At 41.5% G+C, this 15,423-nt stretch overlaps 1 protein-coding gene across 17 annotated transcripts in view; it reads left to right on the forward strand.

The window, feature by feature from the left end:
- Positions 1–15,423, forward strand: part of ATP2B2 (ATPase plasma membrane Ca2+ transporting 2) — a 395,747-nt gene that overhangs the window by 217,291 nt on the left and 163,033 nt on the right. For all 17 annotated transcript variants that reach the window (XM_088061667.1, XM_088061651.1, XM_088061658.1 and 14 more), the window contains one exon: positions 12,610–13,093. In XM_088061667.1, coding sequence (XP_087917793.1) covers positions 12,895–13,093 — 199 coding nt within the window. In that variant the 5' untranslated portion in view covers positions 12,610–12,894. The remainder of the gene's footprint in view (positions 1–12,609; positions 13,094–15,423) is intronic.

A 15,423-nucleotide genomic window follows, 5' to 3' on the forward strand; every position in this document is an offset into this window, starting at 1 on the left:
TAAAGCCCATCCAGTGCCACCCCTGCCATGGCAGGGACACCTCCCACTGTCCCAGGTGCTCCAAGCCCTGTCCAGCCTGGCCTTGGGCACTGCCAGGGATCCAGGGGCAGCCACAGCTGCTCTGGGCACCTGTGCCAGGGCCTGCCCACCCTCACAGGGAACAATTCCTTCCTAAAATCCTACCTAAATCTATCCTGCTCCAGCTTAAGGCCATTTCCCCTTGTCCTGTCCCTCCAGGCCCTTGTCCCCAGTCCCTCTCCAGCTCTCCAGGAGCCCCTTTAGGCCCTGGGAGGGCTCTGAGCTCTCCCCAGTCTTCTCTGTGCTTTTCCAGAGCTGCTGGGGCTCTGTGATCCTGGAGTTGATTTCACAGTGTCATTCCTTGCAAGTGCAAGCAGCCTTCATCAGGATGCTGAAAGGGAGTCTGCAGCACTTTGCATTAATTTTGTTCCTACAGACCCAGAGAGGGCTTGGAACAACTTTGTACCTTCCCTTCTGTCCTTGCTGGGAGGAGACATCTGGGGAAGAGCAGCTGGAAGCATCTGATCCCTGTGTCAGATGGTCACAGAGTGCCATGAGACTCATCTCCAGCGTCCCATCTTTCTTCGTTTGCTGGGCAATTAATGAGGACCCCAATTGTGCTGAAATTTGAGTAGCTGCTGAAGGGCTTTGCTGGACAGGAGTCTGTGCATCCTGCAGCTAATTATGTCATTCATTAATCTGTTATCTCTTGATGATGGCCACGAGAGTCACGGAGAGGGATTCAGAACCTACCTGGCAATGAAAGTATTCATTCCTTGTATATTGGTAATTCTTCATTTCTGTGCTGCAGCCATGTGAAATCCTTACAGAGAGTTATATCAAGGGATTCTTAGAGAAAATTCCTGTTTCTTCCTTGTTCTCCTGGGTTTTTTTCCCATATATGCAGATAACTAATGTAGCTTAAGAGATGCAGAGTAGGAAGATTAATCTCTCTTCCCCCTTGCAGCTCCTAAAGAAAGTTACAGCTTTATAGCTTCAAAAGAGAACATTTTATTTTTAAGTTGCTATTAATAGCACAGAAAATTAAAAGCTCATCATGGTTAGGATGAGATCCCGATTGAACTTGACAGGGAAGAAGATATTTAATAAAAGTACCAGGCATGATGATGGCTTTAAAATAAATCTGTGTGTTAATAGCTAAATTATGAGGCGATAATCTGCTGGTCTGCTTAAAAATGTGTTTGTAGGAGGATTTTTGGGATGACCCCGTGGCTAATGCATGGTTGTTGGTATGTCCTGTCCTACAGCTTGTATTTTTTGGCTAATTGTATGATTTTAAGGTTGGGTAGCAACATTCTACATAGCTGTGATCGCTTTTTATCCATCAATTGATGTCTGCTGCTGTTTTATCAGCTTATTTTTCTGAGCCACCAGCTAGGATAATGTGCTTGAGGGAAAATTATACCCTACATCAGTGGTTTTGTTACAGCATGTTGTACATTATTGGTAATTTGAATGCACCCAGATAAAAATAGAAAGGTTAAGTAGTTTTTCAAATGTTGCTTCTGTGAAGCAGAAAGAGAGTAATGTCTGTACTCATATATGTTTTTGAGGGAAGAATGGGTTTTTTATTTTATTTTCCCTCTGCTAAAATTGATGCTTTGCCTCAAGCTGAATGTAGAGAACACTTGGCTTTGGAAATTTCTCTTCCCAAACTCGTTTGTTAATTTTTTTAAATTCTTCCTGTTGGATGTTTCGGTTTAATGAGCTGGTTTTTAGCATTAAGGTGCCAGTTCTGTCTGCATATGCCTGTCCCCAAAGCTCCTTCCCGTGGGCCAGGTGGTGTGTGCTGGTGCCAGGGAGAGCAGCAGGAGTCCCACGGTGCCCAGTGCCCTCTGTGAGCATCCCTGGCAGCGCCTGGGCACAGCCCTCACCCCTCCTTCCTTCTGCTTGGGGGCTCTCAAACACTCCTCATCCCCCTCAGATGGTGTTGGCAAGGCCATTTAGGTGAGGTTTTGTTTGTGCAGGGCCTGGCTGGGATTTCTGTCAAATTGTAGTTCATCATTTGTGCTCCAAGATGATTTCGTGATTCTCCGTGGATGACAATAACCTGGGGAAAAAAGAATAAAACTTGGTATTTGGATAGGGCTGCCTGATAGCCATCTCCTTGGGATCCTTTGTGCATGTCCTATTTAAAACCTCTGCAGAACATTGCTGTGTGTCTTTCAGCTAATGCCCACTGAGATTTAAAACCTCCTTTTTGGCTGCTCTCTTTCTTAGGAGTGACCTTGGCTGAACAGTTCCCATTGTACACCCGAGTCCTGCGGGGACGGATTTTTCCCTCTCCTCCTTTCAAACGGATTTTTGTGGTGCAGACTCACCTCTCCAGCAGCTCTGCTGCTCTTGCCTTCCAGGGCAGATCTTCTAAATCACTGTGGAGAAAATATTTGATTTTCTATTTGATTTTCTATTTGATTTTCTTAGTGATTAAAAATGCGAGTTTAGGGCTCGATCCTTTCCGAGTATTTAATCCCTGATTAAAGGGAGTCAGAATTACCTGTGGTGAGAGAAATCAGCCAGCTGGGGAGGGCTGGGGGCTCTTGGTTTTTATTGCAGTGGGGACAGATGAGGGGATGCTCTCTCTCTTCCATTCACTGCAAAACTGCAAAGAAATTCTGCCCAAATCATCCCTTCAGCTGCAACTGGTTGTTCTCGCTTTCTGTTACCTGCAAGCTCCTGACCGAGGATGTTTGCATGTGGAGCTGGAGTTCAAAGCTGGCCAGGCTTATCTTTAGTAGAAAAGATGGGTTGGTTTATAAAGATGGTTGGTTTATAAGAAAAATTTAAAAAGCTGTGACAGAAAAAAATATTTTGGTGGATTTTTTTGCTTGAAGCAAATTTATCTTTTGAAGGGAAAAAGCTTTTTTCCTCTGCCACATAACTTATTTTCCATAAGATGGAGCAAAGCTAAAAAGTTATTTTCCTTTACCTCTGGTCCTTGTATAATGATGGTCTGAGGTTTCAGTGGCATGAAGAAGATTTGAAGAGAAGTTTTATAGGAGCTGAAATCTGCTCTGTGCACTGGTGGTGGTAAACTACTGGTAGTTTATTTTTAGCAGTTTATAACCTATTAAAGCTTGATTTTAAATTTGTTGTACTTTCACCTGCTGTTTTCTAATCCTGATAAATAGGTGAGATGGGGTAGGAATGCTCTGTAATGTGCAGGCACACAGCAGGACAGGCTTGGGTTTATGCCCTTGGTTAACTAAAATGATCTCCTGCCATCAAATGTGCAGGTGGTGACAAAAATCTCTCTGAGATGGTCCCTGTTAGCTATAATTTGGTCTCTCTATTCTTGTTTTAGAGAACTGCATCCCATCCCAAGAATAAAATATCCCAGCCTTATGTAAGAGTTTTTTAAAAATTATGTTTCTAAGAGAAAGATGCAAAAGCTCTTTTCATCACTGTTAACAAAAAGAAAATGTAGATATATATTCAGAAAAGCAGATTACAGCTTGCAGTTTGCTTTTTCAGCCTTTGTGGAAATGGTGCAAGTGAAAAATGTGCCTTTTCCATTTGTATACATTTTTATTCAGCTATTAAATAACTATATACTGTTTGGGTTTTTTTTTTAACAACCACACGATGTGTTTTTATATTTTGTGTTCTTCCTCTTTTATTTTTCTGCTTGTTTTGCATGGAAGCTCCATTTTCTGGATCTCATTAACAACCAATGGTGCTGCAATAAAAGCTTCCGTATTGGCTTCATGTATTTATATCTTTAATTAATATTATAATAAAATGCCTCTGACAGTGAAACCAAGGTGGCAGAAAGAGGTCTGCAAATTTAGACTGGAGTGCAAGTTGTTTAGTTTGTTTGGAGGGGTGTGTTTTTTCCTTTTTTTTTCCTTCTTTGTCTTTTTTTTTCCTTTTTTATCCCACCTGGACCAGCTCTTTCTCATGATCTGTTTGATGCTCAGCATTTCACCTGCTGAGCAATCACACACCTGAAAAATAAGAGTAACTCCTGAAAAATCGGATTTTTCTGCAATCAGTCTTGAAGCCTCCCGCAGATAAAAGACTTTGTATGTCTAACACTGAAATGATGGCATTCTTGGCTGAACACAGCAGTCTGATTCCATTTCTGTGTGGCTCTGCTGTGGTCTCCTGTCTTTTGGCTAAAGGTCTGTTAAATCTGCTTTGATTTTCTTGACTTTTATAGACAACAGTAGCCAGGCAGTCCTTTTCCCTGCTAATGGCTGGGTGATTTATGTGATAGATGCTGACAGAAGGACAGAGAAAACAGCAGAACAAGGCCAGGGATTTTGGTTTGTTTTTGCTTTTTCTTCTCCCTTAATGGTCTCCCTTGGGTTGTTATGTAGAAATTGGAGCCTCTTTCTCAGGGATATGTGTGTCAACACTGATCATGCTACAATAGCATGGATGTTAGAATTGGAAAGGTGCTTTAACCTCCAGAGCTCAGATCATCAACAAAATGAATTTCTCTACAGCTGGCCAGTTATGGATTTCCTCTGGTTTTTATTCTCTCTGTTATCCCACAGATCCATATTTATGGAAAACATGATACCTGTCAACTTTTTAGTAAAAGCGATCCATCAAAATTGTATTTCACGGTAATGAGCGCACTTCCGCTGCATTTCCTCATCCTCACACTCTTAAAAAGGCTTCAATTTATCTCCAGTTTCTTTAAAAACCAGTCAAGTCCAGGGCTCCTTTAAGTCTTTGAGATTGCTCTTATGAAAAAGTCCTATCCAGGACTGGAAATATTTCAACTCCCATTTCACAAGTCTCAAATCAGTCGTGGATTGAGGCAGCCCTCAAGGTAGAGCTTGTGGGAGCACAGAGAGCTGTGGCAGAGGAATCATGAAATGAAATTGCAGTTTATTGATTAAAAGCCTGATAGGTGGTTCAGATATAGGTAACATTTTCTCCATTAATCTCAATTTTTAGGATTGAAAGTGCCTATACAATAAAATATTGTTTAAAAAATCTGAGAAAGGAATGTGAAAAGAGGTCAAGATGGATGTGACCAATCAGGAGAAATGGCAATTTCTACCAAAGTATTAAATATTTGGGTTAGTCTCAAGCTATGAAGATTAGAGAGGCCATTTAATATTTTTATCATGAAATTATTAGTAATGGACTAAGAAAAGTAATAATTAGGAACCAAACTCAGTGTCCATTCTTAGCAAAGAGTGAACAAAAGCCCCAAAATTTTAGGTGGGATGGAGCAGATCTGTCAGTTTTAATCAGTCTCTGTCCAGCCTCAGATCCTATTTGTTGGAAAGAGCTGGAAAATCTATTGCTTGGAAGATGTTCTGGAGAATTTTCTGATAAAATGAGATCTAATCAGGTATTTTAGGCACACAGACTCCTGGAACTCCCTGAAATTGTGTGCACCAAGCTGATAATCAGCTAAAGGTCACATGGTAACTCAAATTCTAGATTTAAGAAATCTGGTGCTCTGTAGAACACACAGATGAAGGACAAATGTAGATTGCTTCATCTTTTTAGTGTTTATGTGCCAATAATTTGCTTTAAGTGAAGCAAACTAAAGAAAATATCTGAATTGTTGCTGGTGAGTTTGGGCTCTTTTCTTTTATAGGATTTTTCATCCTTGTTCTCTGGGTCAAAACTGTAATGGCTGGACAGAACTATAATTTTGGGGGAAAAAAGAAAGGCACCTCAGCCCAAGGAAGAAATTTTGAATATTTTGCCCTGGAGATGATGGTGGGGAGCTGCTCTCTAACATCCTTCTGCGATGCAGCATCACTGTAGTACATCTTTTGGGTGTTTTCTGCTATAAAAAAGGCTTCTCCCCACTCTGGAAGTGCTGCAGGAATCTGTGCTGGGATATGTTCCTTACCTAATCACCTACTTCTTTTAGAGCACTTAATTTAGAATTTTTTTTTTTTTTTCACATCTGCTTTATTTAATGCTGAGTGTCTGAAGTCTGAATATCCTTAGGTGTTTTTCCAATCTGTGTTTTTGATTAAATTGAGAACACAGTTTGGAAGTTGGCACTCCTTGCAACAACTGTGCTGTATAAAATCAATTCTACATGAAAACATGAATTTTCTAAAGCTTAGAGAGGTGTAAGAATGGGTCTTTTCAGTGCCAGAAGTACATCCCCAAATATGTGGGGTGTAGGTAGGCAGTGAATGAAAGAAACCCCAAACCTGCTTTGCAGTGGGGGATTGGAGCCTTGAGAGCATAAGTGGCTGATGAAAAATAACCTTTCATTTGAGCACTGGAAGCAAAACGTAATAAATTCATGTCAGCAGCAGCAGGAGGGTGTGAGAGAGAGTTCTGAAAACTGGTGGCTGGGACAGCCTTTGCTGGAAAAATCTCTTTTTCATGGCAGATCCTGTCTCTGCAGGCAGAGTGAGGCTCTGGCATCAGGGGAGGAAGGGTTTCATCTGCAGGACACGCTGCAGTGCCCCACAAGTCTCTGATGGAGTCATTTCATTATTTAATGGGCCTGAATTGATTCCTTTAAAGCAGTTTTGTTGCTGTCAGGAGTTCATTTGGCTTTGCTGGAGCCATTTCCACGAGGAGCAGAGGAAAGGCTTGGGATCAAATGTAGAGTGAATAACTGTGCACTGCAGCAGGGGCTGGAGGTACTTTAATTCACAACTCTCTTTTCAGTTCCCCCCATTACACTAGTACAACATGGGAAAAAGAAAAATCAGCCAATTTGTGCAAGGTTCTGTTTAGTAGAAGTCCTTAGTAAATATGCTTATTGTAGAACTGAAATTAATAATATTTTGTGTCCCTTTAATAAAAATTTCTTCTGCGACAAGCTTTTCATTGCCTTAAAATATTCAACAGTTTCTACAGGAGGCATGGAATCCTTTTTATTTATCCTACCTGATAACAGGACTGGCACTGACTGGAGGCTCAGGTTCATGCTGAAAGACAGAAACAGTTGTTAAGGGATTATAACAGGTAGTTGCCTGTGTTGTTGTTTTTTTTCTTAATGTTTGTAATTTGTAATTTTGTAATATTTTAAAATAATACTTTAACTTAATTGTCTTAATGCCATCCTATTATCAGGGGGAATATATTTCTGTCTGAAGACAACAACTGAATGAATGTCTCATCTGTGTGTGCTCATCATGAATGAATTATCACAGAATCACAGACTGGTTTGGGTTGGAAACCAAACCCTAATGACCATTTTATTCCAGCTCCTTCCATAGGCAGGGACACCTTCCACTAGCCCAGGTTGCTCCAAGCCCCATCCAGCCTGGCCTTGGGCACTTCCAGGGATCCAGGGGCAGCCACAGCTTCTTTACAGATGGACAGATTAACTTGAGGCAACTTGAAATTAGTGAAGAAATGTAGGGGTGAAGTCAGAAATATTTTCAGAGAACACTTTTGTGACAAAGTTCAGTTTCTCTTTCTTTATCTATTCATGGCTTCCTGGTGTTAAACAGAAATTTCACACTTTGTAAGGTGCCAAGGCTTTTATTCAGGTGGTGTTTTTCCTTAGTTTCATCTGCGTCTTGTGCATTCCTGATAACTGAGCTTCAAAGTCCGTGTGGGGTTTGGTTTCTTTAAGAGAGTGTGAGTTTAGGCATTGTTGGATTCATTTAATCATCTTTCTTGGCTGCTGGATGGAGAATCCATTCCTCATTCTGCTTCATGAAGATTGTGTTCACAAATGGATGGACATTTTGGCTTTGCCATGAAAAGATGCCACAGCTGGGCCACACTTGATTTATTTCACATCTCTGGAGGCCTCTACAGAGCAGGTTATGGTTTTCCTCCTCGTTCTTCCTTCCTTTCCTTCTTGCAGAGCTCTGCTGTGAGGTTTTCATCCTCTGCAATCAGTTGTTACCCTGCTGCTCCCAGGAGCTCAAGGAACTGTAGTCTCAAACATCTCAGCTGGTTTTGCTCAGACTCAAGCTACAATTCCCTTAAATCTGCTTCCAGTCCTGCTCTGTGAAGGAAGGGTATCAGATGGATCTGGTTATGCACCTTGTACTCACTAAAACATGACACTTCACTGCTCTTCCCCCCTTTTTTGGGGGCTCTCTATAGGGCTCAGCTGGATTTTATCTACAGCCAAGTGAAGTCCAAGTGGGGCAGGAACGCTCCCTATGGAAGGGTGGGAACTGCTAATTCCCTGAGTTTAATTCCTGGAGAGCCAGCTGGGTGTGCCAGCTTCCAGCTGCACAGGAGTGAGCAGAGCCTGGGCCTTGATCTCTCTGTCCCTTTAACCTGTAGTTCAAGCAGTTCCTCCACCAGCAAACTGTGAAATCAGAGTTGCCATAACCTCAGGTGACACTTTAGAGGAAGCAGTCAGATTAAGAATATATCCTCTTTTAATTTGTTTGTTTTGTTTTGTTGTTTTGTTTTGGTTTTTTGTGGTTTTTTGTTTGTTTGTTTGTTTTTTGACTCATCATGGATCCATTATTCGTCCAGACTTTAAGGACTGTGAAATGTAAGTCTTGGGATTCTGCTCTGGTGAAATCTGCTTCATTACACTGCTGTTAACTTTCCTGCCAGCAGAAGCCCAAAAGAAATCAGATGTCAGAATACTTGGGGATGATATCTACATTCTAACACACTGTGAAAATATTTACAAGCTTCCAAGATGAGACTTTTCCTGATTAGGGAAATCAAAGAATAGTTTTCCCAGCAGGCCTGCAGTTAGCTCATCCAAATTGCTTTTGTTTTAATTGGCATGCATTTCCTCTAAGCAGCTAGGAGATGAAAAATATTTGACTTGGGCTCTACAGGACTGGAAGCCTCTTCCCCCAGACACAGCAACTCTGGAAAAAAAAAAACAAAAAAACCCCAACCAAACAGCCAGCTCAAGTTTATATTGCATTTGTGCAACAAATTCAAACAAAATCCATCTTTGACAAGATTCCAGACCAAGGTACAGACTGATATTCTGACTTATTAATGAGGAAAATAAGGGTGGTGTTGTCCTCAGGTGTTCTGTGTATGAAGTCTTTTGTTACCTGAGTTGTACCCAAGTGGGCTGTGATAAAAATCTCTGCTCCACAGCAATCTCCTGTTTTCAAAATGCACTTTGGGACTTCTTTCACTCAGTTTTCTACTTTCAGAAGCATTGGAAAGAAGAAGTAAAACCAAATAACTTTCCTTAAAAGTGACTGCTTTCATCTGGGAAAACCAACTAACGCTGTGTGTGAAATACATTTACTGGAGTTTCTATTTCTCTTTTGTTGAGCATGTCTGAATTTTCCCTCTAAGTTGCTCTCACAGGGAGTGATGAGACCAAATCTGCCTCTTGGAGGAGGAGGTGACCCTGTTCTGGCATGGAGTGGGAAGCTGTGCTCTCAGGGCTTGGGGATGGTGCCTCGTTATGTTCCAGGAAGCCTTTGGTTATGAATTAAACCCACTGAAGCCCACCATGGACAGAGCAGTGAAAGCAGCACCCAGAGCATGAAATCCAGTTCACTTTATTTATTGTGTCATTGTGCTATTGGATATTTTTGATTGAAAAACTTGCCAGTATCTCCTCCCTTCATCAGGATTTCTTGGTAGTTCATGTAGGACATATCTACATCTGGAAAATCTCAATATTGTGAGATCTTTTGTAAAATATTCCTTTCCCTCACCTCCACCCAAAAAAACAGCAAACAAAAGAACCTCACCCAAACCCACTGTAATAATGGTAATGCAATAACTTAGTTTTCCCCACTTGTGGTAATTGGATGTATTTTGGAGATGCAAAGCCCCGCCACGTGCCAGCCACAACTTTTCTATTCCTCAGCTTTTGGTGAAGAAATATTCAATATTCACCACTTAGGAGGGGTGAGGTGTCAGTCCTGCCAGCCTGGCAAGGCTTTTGCTAGGAGAGATTCTGGGATGGAACAGATCCTGAGTGTCCAGTTCCATGGGATTAGGGAGCTGCATTAGCAGGGAATAATGTCAGTCACGCTCTGGGCAGGCTGCCTTTCGCCATCTGCCTCTCAGGAACGTGAGGCAGTGTTTCCCTGGTGTTAGGTGAGTCATGAGCAGCACAGGCTGCCACTGATTTGGTTCTGAAGCTCTGAAGGAAGTGTAAACTTCTTATTTGGTGTCTATTGGTTAATATTTAATCAGAGGTGAAATTAAAAATTAAGCAGGCAAATGACTCATGCTGAAAAGCAACAGCACTGTCTCGCTGTGGCTGACAAATGACAATGAATTTCTAAGAAAAGAAGAAAATATATTAATTCATAGTGTTAGCGCATAAAGACATGCTTTGATTGAGAGGAGTGGACACATTCCACAGAATGATCATGGAGAAAATGTCTTTGATGCTGTGTTTAGTACCCTTTGCTTCAGAAATGAAATTGGTAGATGGTTCTCTTCAGAAAACACTCAAAATTGTCTTTTCTCTGTGGTGTTAGGGGACAGTTTAAGAACAGTTTTATTATTTTGGAGCATTGTTTAAAAAGATTTTTTTTTAGAGCAATGCTTTTTCTGTCTTCTTTTTTCTTAAAATCATGGCTGTTTGAGATGCCCAGCTTTCAAAACCCTGAACTGCACTTAGGAACAGAATTTATTTTTTTTTAGCTGCTGGAAGTAAAAAGCAGCCTGCTATTTCAGCTATTTGTTATTATTACTGTAGCCTCAGAGTCTTTCTGACAATCAGATCTCAGTCTGCATTTTGCTGTGGCTGACAGCAGGCAGAGCCTGGGATGCTGCTGGTAGGAAGGAGGAGCCCTGGCGATTCGCTGCCTCCTGGGATGAAGCCTGTTTCACTGGGCATCTGTGACATTTCTGGCCTGCAATTTTTTTCCCAAATAATGCTGCAGGCTGATGCTATTTCTGTTAGGAATACTGATCCATCCTGTTTACAAACAGACAAGGCAATAGTGTGAGTAAGGCCTTTTCTTCCTGCTGTATGTAGGGGATTACCTGGGGATGGATTGAGGCAGAGCAGGGCCCAGGATGGAGAGCTGAGCGTGCTTCACCATCTCCTGCTTGGCTATTGCTTGGCAAGTAAAGGCCCTTTTTAACTGCTGCTTCTGGTTTCTCTTTGTTGTTGGCTGTAAAAACATTTTGTGCTGAAATTCCCGTCTCGTGAATGTGAAAAGCAATATGTGAACCTGAGGGTGGCAGAAGTTCTTAGCACTAGAAGATAGATCAGTAAATAGGATGGGCGGAAGAAATGTGTAGCAGTTGGCTGGTATTTAAATTTTGGTCTGTGATATCATAGTGAAACTTGAACTTCTTTTTTTTAATATTTTATTTATTCTTATTTATTTATTTATTTATTTATTTATTTGCTTTTATTTATTTTCTTTTATTTATTTGCTTTTATTTATTTTTTTTTTTCCTCCACGGAAATCAAAGGAATGTTGAGGTTTGAAGCTGTAAAGGAGAGGGCTGGTAGAGGTTCAGTTTTGTTAATTGAAGAAGGTAACTCCAAATCAGTGCTCACACAGGGCTGATGTTTGTCACTGCAGAGCAATGGCAATGTCCTCAGAGAGTGGGAATAGCAAACCCTGCCTGTTATGTCAACTGGAGCTGGGTGGGGGATTAAAATTATTGTGCAAATATAAAACTGGGACTTGAAACGCATCTGGCTCCTCTTGATGTGCTTTATCTGGACATTTATGTATCATTTCCACTGGGGATTGCTGTGCCTAGAAAGTTCAACATGTGCCCTTTGCCTGTGACAGGTTGGTCACTCATTAGGCTGCTGGGGTGCCCTTTGAAAGATCTTTTTTATTATGAAAACGATTCTGAGACCTCTAGATTAGACAGTGTACTCGCACTAACCCGCTTGAGGCAAAAAGGAAACCTTTAATCTCTGTTAAAACTCTGCGTGCCAAATATAATAGCTGGTTTCAGCAGTGTTTAAACCCACTTCATTAGAATATGGGAAGGGGAAACAGGTTTTAAAGGCTGGCTTTAGCAAGTAATCAACTGTCTCCCAGATGGTCGAATGGGACTCGTTGGACACTGCACATGAAAAAGAAAATAAATTAAAAAAGAGGAAAAGAAATAAAAAGAGAGAGCCCAGCAGCATCCTGTGTGTGTCTGTGCCTGCTGGTGACTGGGCTCAGGGGAAAGGACTCCTCATTCAGAGGCTCTGCCTCTGCCCACCCAGACATCCATCCCACCGCATTCACGCTCTGCTCACTTGTGCACAAGGCAAGGCTGCAAGATGTGATGTATTTAAATATATTCTGCATTTGTGACGCTGGCTCTGTAGTTTCCCCCGAAGTTTCACGGCCCTTGTGCTAAAACCCAGTTTTGCTTTAACCTGTGATGAAGACTGGTAGTGTTTAACCCGTTTTTAACCCGGGAGCCTTATCGGGGAGCCTTTGTTCTGCTCAGAGGACAGCCCGGGGTGGCTGTATGGAGCAGAGCACGTACCGGGGCTGCGTCCTGCACACCGGGCTAATCGCTCACTAATTAATATTCATGACTCATCTCATTTAGCGGCTGCTCTTGGGACTCGAGCGGCGCTGCCATTGGTGCTCCAGCCGCGGGGAGCTTTATCTACGGCACAGCCGGTGTTATCCTGGGGTGGATGCTGCTACCTGCAGCATCTCCAGGACACCCCACCGTGGTGCTGCTTGACATCCCCACCTGTCCCGCCTTCTAATGACTCCTTTCTGCTTGCTCCCAAAGGTCCAGAGGAAGAAATGACCATGTAGATTCTACAGCTTGGGTGCAACATAATGGGAAATGGTGAATGGAGTGGAGCTGGTCTGCAGCCTTGAGAGCAGCCTTTCTGTGACCTCCAGCCAGTCAGGGACACCCTCCACGCCAGAGGCATCCTCCACCTCGCTCGCCGGACACACGCGGGATTCTTTTTAATTTCTCCGCTTGGAATTCGAGATTCCTCTCCTTCAGTTTTTAAACAGTTTTAAGATTGTATCAGCTACAACGAGTGGAGCAATATAACCAGCCACGATGGGTGACATGACAAATAGCGATTTTTATTCCAAGAACCAAAGAAATGAGGCCAACCATGCAGGAGAGTTTGGGTGCACACTGCAGGAACTGCGCTCCCTCATGGAACTCCGAGGGACAGAAGCAGTAGTAAAAATTAAAGAGACTTATGGGGAAACAGAGGGGCTCTGCAGACATCTGAAGACATCACCAACAGAAGGTAAGTGCCCCTCGCTCCACTTGAATTAGGGGACTTTGTGTAAATGCTCTCCAGACAGCAAAAAGAGAGGTTTTGATTCCAACCTGAACAGAATTCTCATGGTGCTGCCAACAATAAAAAACAAGAGTCTTCTAAGAAAGAAGGTAAACCAGCCCAGCTATAGCTAAAGCTGGCATGGGGGTGAAAGGAGTGCTTCTTGTTTTAACAGCTAAGTGCATTAATTCTTCCTTAAAATGACACAAATAATCAGCACAAATAATCAGCATTGCAAAGAGATTTGAATCTTTGTGCTCCTGGGGATCAGAAGAAGCAAAATAGCTGCTTCAAAACAGCTTCTATTGGACATCTTGAGAGTATGAAGTGATGTTTTGAGATGCACATTATGTTCCTGTGTAGATGAAGATTTATTTTTATATTTATATATAGGTCACTAATCTTCACTTATTATATTACCATAGGTAATTTTGCTTAAATCATCAGCCTGTGATTGTATCGATGTTTTTATTAGTTGCACTTCTGTTGTGTGTGAAATTAATCTCACTTTCTTATGTTTAATAATGCCAATCATAGCTTTCCAGCATCTATTTTCCTAAGTGTTTTTAGGGACTTCTACCTGATCATTTATTAGTCTGGTTTTCAGCGCTCAAACCAAATATATCTCCCCATAAAACATTGACAATGATGCAATGTCTCCCTCTCCTCATACAATTTTCTTTCTCTTTAAGTGCAAGTAAAATTCTGTTTCATTCTAAGAATTCTATTTTTGTCACTGTATTTTCATCTCCAAGGAGTATTAACACTTTTGGAAATTACACAGTCTTTCAGTCTATATTTCTGCAGTCTTGTAAAGTAGCCAAGATGTTCATTTTAAGTTCTTTTCTTTTTCAAGAAGATAGAAGTCTTGGCTTTGTTCCATTCTCTTCTGTCTAAAATTAATCATTTAGTTACCTCCAGTGTGTAAATGCCTCAAAGTCTGGAATTATTGGTGTGACCATAAACATGTCAATTGTAGTGTGATACCATAAATTACCCTAGCTGAGGGGTCTCAAAGGAGCAGCCATCAATGTCTCAGCTTCAAGAATTCCATGTTTGCAGAAAGTCAGAGCTGACGTCTCTGTCTGAGCCGAGTTCATGGCGGTGACTTCAGTCAACTTTTGCCAACTCATTCTGGTGGCTACCTGGTCAATGTGAACTTCAAAGGAAATGTTAATTGCATTATGTGTTCCATTTATGACATCAGGGAAACTCAATTCCTCATACTGGAACAGAGCGTATGGATCCAGCAGCGTGGCACGCTGACTCCAGCAGTAATCTATATCTGATACTGCAGATAAGGTAACTTTCCTCCAAGCATTATGTGCACTTCATCACTTGTGCATTAGGGAAAAACCTTTCCAGCTTCAAATGGCAATCAGCATAGCCTTGGAATCGTGAAGGCTCCGCTGGGTTTTAATTTTCAAGTAGATCACATAATAGGAATTCCCAGTCACATGAAGCTTACATCTCATTTTTAATTGTTTTGCTTGGAAAAGTTCTCTGAAATATGTCTTGTCAAACTCCGGAAATTTTTACTGGAGAGAAGGTATTCGTAACGAGAAACTTTAAAGGCTTATGGCAAATATAAGTTCATACTTAGTTCTGAGTCCCAAACCATTGTTTTTCTTGATTCCAAGCTCAGTGAAGAGGATATTCTTGAAGACATGACTATTCTTAAAGGAAAGAAACATAATAATTTCCTACGTGGAAATAGAATTCTAACATCAGGCAGACATGATTTGCAAATTAATTATTGACATACTTAGTTTTATCTTTTGGTATCTGCAGCAAACTGTGGATTCCTCATTGAATGCCTTTATGAAAAAACACAATTTGGAACAGTGCCTGAAAATCACTTTTCCAACCAGACATCATTTTTGGTGAAGCACAGTTCACTGAACTTCCTCTGTTTTTCATACTTTGGTGTGTTGCACATCTCACATGGTTTCATGGGAAATATGAAATAAAAATTACTGCAGGACATTTCTTTGAAGAAACCAAATGGCTGAGCAGGAGTCCTGAGTGACTGTGGCACAGTGAAAAGCACCTGTACAACTTGGTTCTTCCCTGCCTTGTAAGCTCTTCCAGAATTTATCTTCATAAAATCCTTGTAATTTTATGGGATAAGGCTGAAACAGTTACCAGAGCAGAGGAAAGAAAGGTTTCCTGGCAGCAGGGATGATAATTTAGTAAAACGTGGCCTAACCAGAATTTTCTGGTTTAGTCAGAAAGTAAGAAGTAGTCATGAGCTCAGAGCTGACTCAGTTAATTTCCCATGTTAGTATTTGGTGTCC

Source organism: Pseudopodoces humilis, chromosome 13 (assembly GCF_049639895.1).
Source record: "Pseudopodoces humilis isolate 2021_Gansu_Grassland_sample_001 chromosome 13, ASM4963989v1, whole genome shotgun sequence".
In the NCBI taxonomy this organism is placed as follows: domain Eukaryota; kingdom Metazoa; phylum Chordata; class Aves; order Passeriformes; family Paridae; genus Pseudopodoces; species Pseudopodoces humilis.